The 8,771-nt window shown below is 56.5% G+C and overlaps 1 protein-coding gene across 1 annotated transcript; it reads right to left on the bottom strand.

Annotated features, from left to right (window-relative positions):
* Positions 1-771: 771 nt before the first annotated feature.
* On the bottom strand, positions 772-7,428 carry ATG9A (autophagy related 9A). The gene is made up of 12 exons (XM_010177322.2): positions 7,328-7,428; positions 6,877-7,038; positions 6,632-6,773; positions 4,960-5,708; positions 4,427-4,580; positions 4,003-4,198; positions 2,914-3,149; positions 2,409-2,629; positions 1,865-1,982; positions 1,481-1,703; positions 1,191-1,333; positions 772-1,133 (listed from the first exon to the last, which is right to left on the bottom strand). The coding sequence occupies exons 1-12, from the start codon at positions 7,426-7,428 to the stop codon at positions 1,101-1,103; spliced, it is 2,478 nt and encodes an 825-aa protein (XP_010175624.2). The 3' UTR covers positions 772-1,100.
* Between the last annotated feature and the right edge of the window lie 1,343 nt (positions 7,429-8,771).

The following is an 8,771-nucleotide window of genomic DNA, read 5'->3' as shown; positions in this document are numbered from 1 at the left end:
ACCAAGGCCTTTGCCTGGGGAAAAGGCCCGATACCACAGAAATGGCCAGAGCAGGAGGACAGACTCGATGCACCAGAGCCTGGGCAGGGGGAAAAGGCCTTTATCATGCCTGGGGGAAGAGAACCAATACACAGAGCACAAGACCTTCAGGGTGGGCTCCAAGGGGGCTGTGGGCACTCCTGGGAGATGCCAGCTGTCCCCCCTCAGGGTCTCTTTGGCACTGCAGGAGGGCCCACTAGCAGCCCACATCCCACGAGTGCCATGCAGGGGGGAGGACACAGCTGCCCCAGCCCAGAGGTATGGCACGCAGGCTGCCAGCTGGAAGGGACGTCAGGGACCCAGGACTTCCATCCCACCAACACTTCCTTGCGTGCAGGGGACATGCCAGCTGTTGTGAGAGTCAGGGAAGAGCTGCAGCATCCCCAGATCCCAGGCAGAGCTGCTCCAGATCCCAGCCCTAGCCACACCAGCAGCAGCAGGGGCCCAACCCGCTGCAGGGCGTTGGGGCAGGAGTGGGAGACTGCCCCACTGCTGTCCTGCTCCGGGCTGAAGGGTACAGCACTGGTCCTCTCCAGGAGGGTGAACATCATCCTGGGCACCTCCTCAGGGTTCCAGACAGGGCAAGTGTGGCTAGCCCCGCCTCGACAGCTTCTGCCATCATTTTGGAAGCAGGTTCCAGCTCTGGGCGGACATCTGGAGCTGCTGCCATCTCACATCCCTTCGAACAGCAGCTGCTGCTGCCACCTCCAAGCCAGTCCACAGCTCCCCACTGCTAGTCCTGTCACGTCAGCTCTCGCAGGCTCTGCAGCGATCCTCCGACACGGACGACACAGATGTGAACACAGACACACGTATGTACTCACACACGCATTCGCTCCACAAGAGTCAGAGTGGCGCTGACTTCACACACGGCTGGACACAAAGTGCCACCGCAAAGCCGCCAGCCTGGCAGTTCTGTTTCTTCGGCAATTGGTGGCAACAAAATGGAGCCCAGGACTATCCTGTCCACTCAGGACGGGAGAAGAATCAGGCTGACGCCACATCCTGCTGCCCAGGCGGCTCCCAGTCTGCAACCCCCACGAGATCCCCAGTCTACAAGGCTATACCTGCAAGACAGAGAGGGGATGTGGCACCTATCGGGACCATCCTAAGTACACATTTCCTCTCTCAGCCACAGCTTTCATCCCTACCTTGTGGATCTGCGGTGGAAGCTCATCCTCTGAGCTCTCCTCTGGCACAGGCTCTGGGTGTCTCGCTGACTGCCCGTCCTCAGCCCAGCCTCCCAGAGGGAGGCGGGAGAAGTGTGATGGGGCTCTGTGTACTGTGCCCGGGTCTGCAGGAGAGGCCAGGAGGAAGATGAGCTCCCTGGGGGACTGTCAGTCTTCAGGGGCAGGCAGGCTGCTCGTGCCAGTCTGCACAGGGCATTGGATCTGGGGCTTTGACCCAGAGCTCAGACCTCTGCCCCGGCTCCCATCCGTACCTGTGATGCCACCGTATCGCCGCTGGAAGCCAGTCTGCAGCGTGGCCGTCTCCTCAGCAGGCTGCCGTGGAGAGGAGAAGGGGTAGCTGGCAGAGCGAGGGATGGGGACGGAGGCACCTCGCTGAGCGTCCAGCTCCTCATGGGCGCTCTCCCCACTCTCATCGCTCTCTCGCCGGTGCCAAGTGTGCCGCTCGGGCTCCAGCTGGGCGTGCTGCTTGTGCAACTGCAGGCCAGAACACGAGTGAGTCAGCTGAGTGGGAGAGCTCAGGCACCCGAACACACCCTTTCCCCAGCACTCCACACACACTGGTTTCAGCTCTCACTCACGCTGGTATCCCAGTCACTCCAGAGAGGCTCTGGCTGGCCCAGCTCCAGGCTGCTCACCTCATGCATGTAGAGTGCATGGAGACTCATCTCGGTGGAGGCGTACTCCGACAGGATCAGGCTCTGTAGCTGACCCTCCCAGGCGCTGCTCCCCGAGCTCACGGTCCTTGCATCAGCACTGCCATAGGACACACAAGTGGCGTTTGCTGCCCAGGTGCCCCCCCCACTGCCCAGCCCCTCTCCACTCTCATGTCAGGTTTGCAGAGATCTGTTCGTGGCTGGCTAGGAAAAGACCCTCTCTTTTCCTAGCAAAAGCAGCCACTCCCCAGATGCATAAGGTGACCAGCCCCACTATAGCACTGCCTCTCCCCTTCCAGGGGTTCCTCACCACAGTGGTACCTACAGGAGAACACCTGAACCCCAATACTGTCCTTTGGGGCTACCCTAAGCACCTGGGCCTAACTCTGCTTATGAACGTGTCCCTTGCTGTCCCAGGCTGCAGAGACAAATGCCACTGTGCACCTACAACAACAGGATGGCAATTGGACAAGGGTTTAAGGAATCTGCAAGGTGTCTGGCTGCCCCTCTCCAACTATCAGCTTACCCAGAGGCTGTCATGGCACTAGCGCCACGAGGCTGGGCTCCCTCTCCGTCCCTTCCCGCCGTCTGGAAGCTGCTGGGAGGCTGTTGGGCAGACTGGAGCGGGGAGAAGGAACGCAGGGCCGAGGCCACTTCAGAGAGATGGCGGGAGGCTTGTCCATCCCGACCCATGTGGAAGCCCAGTGCTGAGGAGCCCGCTATCACATTGGCAATCAGGCTGTGAGGCTGCAGAGTTGAAAGGGAAAAAAATCACTGTCCTGTGCAGACCTGGAGGGCTGTTCCCTGCCAGCAACAGAACCTCAGCCCCTCTCCCACTTCACAAGGCCCCAGGACAGCCTGCTGCCTTCTCTAGAAACCCAGCATCAGTCCCAGCTGGTGCTGATCTATCACATTTGCACCCCCAGATACAGCCCAGGCAAGAGCAGAATTGACCAGAGGGCCCGATTATCAATTTGCCAGCACCCAGCAAGCACCCCAAGAACGCCCCACATCCCCCCCAAGCTGAGCACCTCGGACTCCGACTGCAGGGACTGGATGGAGCTGAAGAGGGCATTTTCGGGGAGCACAGCCTGCTGAGCCAGCGCTACGCTGCTGTCCCGGTGCACCCGCTCCTTGAGGAAGCCGATGAAGGCCGTGCTCTCGCGAGGTGGCTGCCACTTGGGGTTGGTGATGGCAAAGTGCATGAGGGACAGCTCCGTCTTGCCATCCTCGGCCTGCTGGTGGATGGAGGCCTCCGTCTTTCTTGCTGATTTTTTTCTGCTGACATCCACTGTGGAGCACAGACAGATAGTGAGGGACAGGATCTGCTTTACAGGCCTGGGAATCCTGCAGTCAGTCTGAGCAAAGCACGCAACACTCAGCACTAGCTGGGCCACAGCTCCACACGTAGCAGGTGCGAAACCAAAAGCCCCACACTAGTGCAGCCCTCACAGCCTGGGGAAGAAGCAGCAAGCACAGTGTCTTCCACCTCCACAAAATACAGACCTGAAAGCCTCGTCTTGCACTTTCCAGCTCGCAGCAGGAGCAACTTACAACCAATAAATGACTATTTTTAAAAGCTTCCTGCCACAGTGAGTCCACCCCCTCCCTAGTTCATGGCCCTGTCATTAGGGAGCCTTTCCTGACAAGTAACCTAAATTCCCAGGCACAGGAAACAGATGGATCCCCTTTTCCCTCCACACTAGATTTTACATAATGGAAAATGCTTCCCATCTCCCTGAGGCTGCCCCTCTCCTGGGCACAAGCAGCCCAGCTTCTTTAAGTCAGTTCTCAAGTGGTCACACTTTCTAAATGTCCAAATACCCCCATTCCTGTCTCCTGAGGACACAGGACTCTTGGTTATGAAGACAGGTAAGGATACTAAATAAAGAAATGACAAAGCCTGGTTCACAGAATACCAGGTTAATAATCACAGCTGGGCCACAAGAACCTGCTGGGGCAGATGACCCGTGTTGGCAGCCATTGCCCCGTGTGGCCAGCCACAGACACCCAGCAGAGAGGCAGGTGGCTGGGCTGTGGGCTGCCAGGAGTGGTGTTATGGCCTCTCCTGGGTCTAAAGGACCAGACACGCTGGTGGGGAGCCCAGGCCACTCTGCTACCACCCACAAGACCTACCGCTGGGTGGCCATGCTGGCGCACGTCCATCTGGGCAAAGGAGCAGGTGTCGCCCACACCCACCACCTCCACGGTGAAGTTGCGGAAGAAGTCAACGATGTCCAAGGACTTGGGTCGTAGGCAGACGATGAGGATCAGAGGGGTAATGATGGGACTCAGGAGCTCCTCCAGGATGAAAACCTAAACACAGAGATGATGGGCTCAGCACAAGCTTGAGGATGTCAAAAAACCTGCAATCCCAAAGCCATCCCCCCAGCTCCAGCCCTCCCATCTTCTGGGGCAAGGCATCTCTGAGAAAGCTGCCTTGTTCCTCTGCCAGCACAGGAGCTGCTCAGCTCTCTGGCAGCTTCTCCCTCCTGCAGGGTTGGGGGCAAGTCCCCATCCCAGCCCCATGCAAGCCAAGCTCACCGCTTTGTACTGGAAGAGCTGAGCAAACTCGTCCCTGGTCTCGTAGCGGTGGGCATTACCCTGCCAGTGGTCAGGCATGTAGTGGATGTGTGCCAGGATGACTCGCAGCAGCTGCTCTGGGCAAAACACCAGGTGCTGGTCAGGGATGAAAGACCTGTAGGACAGGACAGGGAAACATCACAACATCACACGTCAGTTCTGGGAGACAACATCACACGTCAGTTCTGGGAGATCTCATCCTGAGAGGGCAGGGTGACCAATCCATATCACAGCTTTGCCTTCACACCCACCCCAAACCTCCCTGCCAGCCCAGCCCCAGGGTGTTGCTGTTTAGCTCCATCATACAACCACTGCGCCCAAAATCACCACTACCCGCTTCTCCTGCCTGCCCCTGACTCTCCCCAGCCATGCCCGTCACTTAGGCAGGTTCAAGTCTGCTTGCAGCCAAAGAGCATGTTTGCATGGATGGTTGTCAGCCCCACTGCTCCCCACAGCGCTGCCAGGAGCGCAGGGGCAGCACAGACCCACCTCACCTGCACACTGTGATGCCCACCCCAAGCAGGGTGACCGTGGTCAGGACGTGCTCAACTGCCAGCACGTCCTCATCATAGATGGTGAGAGCGATGAGCACAGCCAGGATGGAGCCAGCAAAGAAGGCCACGTTTTTGGCCACGATGGTGAGGAGCGGGGAGATAAAGCAGTTCATGTACTTGGAAGCTGGCTTGTACCCCTTGCTGAGGCGTGAGTGCAGTTCGTGGTCCAGCTCGTTGAAGTGACGGAGGTAACAGCGGCCATAGAGAGACCAGCAGCGGGCACCCAGGCTGCCCGGCTCCCGCTTCAGGATCTCCGTGTAGCTGAAGAAGGCGTAGAGGATCTGCCAGATGAGGATGAGCGGGCAGAGGAGGAAGTTAGCTATGCCAATCCAGAGGATGCGAGTGCTCAGCTTCTCAGCCAGCTCCAGGCGGTTCCCGGCCCGCTTGTACTCGGCCTTCAGGCTCCACTCGTTCTCAAACAAGGAGCCGGGTCCCCAGAAGAAGATGAGCTCAAAGTTGTACTTGAGCCCACGCGTGTAGAAGACGGTGTCTCCCAGCAGGGGCAGGCGGAAGCGGATGGGCAGCAGCGACTTGTTTACCATGGCCACCATGTAGTTCTTGAAGCGGAGGATGCGGTGGTAGATATCCAGCTCTGTCAGCTCCTTCTTGTGGATGCAGATCTGGTGCTCCTTCTGGATCTGCACGATGCGGGCCTGCACCTCCTGCCAGGTGTAGTACGGCAGGGTGGACTGGAAGGGGGCAAGCAGCAAGGTTAGGGGCAGGATGTGTCCAGGGACAGAGGCTGGGCTGAGCCCACTCTAACAGCAGGTCCCAGCGCACACCTCAGGGTGCTGACGAGGCACATGCAACGCCAGGATAAGAGGCACCTCCCTGCACTGCTTCAGCCTGCAGCAGGCAAACCCCACACCTTGCCCCAGTGCCCTTTACCCCCAGATCAGCACAGATGACTGTTTCCCAGCCACTCACGCAGCAGCTGCCTTGGAGGCATAAACACAGTTCCAGGCTCCCATGGGTCCTTCCCAAAGCTGCCATTTAGAGTCAACAGGGGAAGGGACTTAAGCAGCACCCCAGAGGGAGCGTGTGGAATATCTGGGAACCAAGCCTCTTGGCTCACCCAAACTTTCTCAAGACATGGTCTCTCCTCAAGGGATGTGCACACACCTTTTGATGTTGTCCATCAGACCAGACTCTGGACTTGTGCAAGCCTCAAACCCTATCTCTGACACACCGACCTCCAGTGTGGTCTTCACCAACTAGGTATCTCCATGCCTCAGTTTACCCCCAGTAAACAGGAAAGATTATGTTGTCCACAACCCAGGGATGCATGAGGATATCCTCACTTATGCCTCCTCTGTTGAAAGGCATCACAGAAAAAGCCATCACAGAAGAATAAACATATTGGGTGGCAGATGGCAGAGGCGTGTGCCAGCAGGCAGAGAGGCAAGCTGGGCAGAGAGGGGTTAACACAAAATAAGTTGGCTGCTGGAGAAGAGGCTAAAAGGAGACCTGTGTGGTTATGGAGCAGAGGGAAGAGCACTTGGTACAAGCCTCTGAGAGAAGCTGGCTCCAGTGAGGAGTGAAGGTGAGTTGCTTCTCACCACCCAGCAAATGCCTCCCACACCCCTTAGTGGCTCCGCGGGCGGCTACTTACCATGGGGATTTTGAGGGCATTGATGTAGAAAGAGTGAATCTCCCAGTAGCAGCAAATGTTGTAGATAAACTTGACAAGTCGGTGGATCCAGAAAACCCCAGCTATCACCAGGATGCAGATGAGGAAGCTGTTTGCCTGGATTCTGCAAGCAAGAAGAGGCAAGTAGTGGAAGACAGGCCTGGGCAGGCACCCTGAGTACCTGAGAAAGCATGAGCAGTGGCTAACATGCCCTGCGCTGCCCCTACCTTGCACTGCAGACATTTGGAGGCAGGAAGGCATCTGGCAGAGTCACCTTAATGGGCTCACTGGGATGCTGGCTGTGATTTACTGCTTTGTTGGCAAAAAGGATGTCATAATCAACACAACTGATAAGAAAGGTGGTGAACGCCACCACAAAGATGAACTGCCTGTGAAAAAAGGGAGCAGGCATGAGGGAATTGCCTTTCTGACCCCCAAAACGCAAAGCAGGGTCACACATCATGGAGATGCGTTCCCACAGTCATGGTGGCAGGAAAGCTCAAGGGCACCAGTTCCTCGAAGTGCAACGCAGGTTTGGGGCACAGAAAACCCTAACGAAGGGGAGACAGGACAACTGTAAAGGTAACCCTCCGACCCACCCAGCTGCAGGAGCTCGGCAAGTTCCTGTGGCTGTTTCCCAGCTGCCACAGACCCAACAGAGGGGGAACCTGCACTTACATGAGCTCAAAGATCTCTCCAATGAGCATGCAGGTGAAGCCATTCTTCTGATGCAGGTTATAGATGTGACAGCTACAGTCAAGGAGAACAGTCTGGAGCATTCTTTCCTCTGACAAAGGATGGAGAGGCTTCTGTCCCCCTGGCATCTGCAGCTCCCCTGCCAAGTCTCTCTACCACCAACAGAAACCCCCTCTCACCCCTACTCATCAGCAAGCATGCTCTGCCCAGGTAAAGGACAGTTGGGATAAGATGACTTGGCTCCTCTTCTACCACCCAACACCCAGAGGGGAGTCTGTCCCAGCACAAAGCAGAAACTCAGGCTGCCCTCAGGCTGCACAAGGGTGGGCAGGGCAGCGCAGGACAACACAGACAGGCAAAAAAGCATTTAAACCCCTCAGCACCAGTGACTGGTACCTCCCGCTCCCAGCCCCTGGCAATGTGGTTGGCATAACTAACGTCATTTTATGAGAGAAGCAGCCATTCTCTCTGACCCAGCAGGTCACCTATCAGTTCCCTTTCCCTCATTACCAGGCCCTTAAAGTCCTGCAAACCAAGTACATTGGTTCACAAATCAAACAGGTTTATTCTTTCCCTCCCTACTGGCCTCAAGATTCCCAGGTGCCTGGCCAATTACTCAGTTCCTTGCTGGCTTTGAAGGTCTCAGGCACGCAGCCAACCCGGTGGTGGTGATGATCCCATCACAGAAAAGCGAAGTGTAACATCACACAGAGCACTGTCCATACAATCAAGGAGTTACAAGTCCTAACTGGGAACTTGGACTGGATCTGCTGCTGGACAGTGAGACCTGGGACCCCCCAGTGGCCAGGGACACCCCCACCATCGTCTGCTTCCTCCAAGGACTGAGTGACTGGTATTCTTTTATACAATTTTTGAGTCTAGATTATGATTGTTATACCAATACAGCAAACCATGTATTAAGATCGTACTTGATGATCTTAAATGTCTTTTCCAACCCAAAATTCTATGATTCTATCTGACCTGAGCTGCAGAGTCCAGGCAATTAGAAAACACAGGCTCAGCAGTGCTATAAAATTCTGTAGCATGCTACTTATAAAATTGTATTGAACTGATTCTGCTTACAGAAATCCTGTGCTATTCCAATTCCAAACCCTACGCTATGCTAATCATAAAACCCTGTTAAGGAAATAAAGTTTTAATTGTAACTACAACTTAGTGCCGTCTGCCAAGGATCCCTAAAAGAACCTGTCAGTCCTCTCAGAGGGGTGTCACCTCAGAGGGGTGTCACTCAGAGGGGTGACAGCACCCCGCAGGCAGGGGGGTCCTGCCAGCCCCCCTGGAGCTGTGCAGTGTCCTGCGGGAAAGGGCAGCGGCTGCCCCCGCTCCCAGATACCCCAGAGCCAGCGCTTCCATCAGCCCGGAGAGCCCGGGGGGCGGGGGGTGCACCCCACCCGACCCCCGCCCT

Source organism: Antrostomus carolinensis, unplaced genomic scaffold, assembly GCF_000700745.2.
Source record: "Antrostomus carolinensis isolate BGI_N321 unplaced genomic scaffold, ASM70074v2 scaffold24200, whole genome shotgun sequence".
Classification (NCBI taxonomy): domain Eukaryota; kingdom Metazoa; phylum Chordata; class Aves; order Caprimulgiformes; family Caprimulgidae; genus Antrostomus; species Antrostomus carolinensis.
This window is presented reverse-complemented; position numbering and strand designations above follow the sequence as displayed.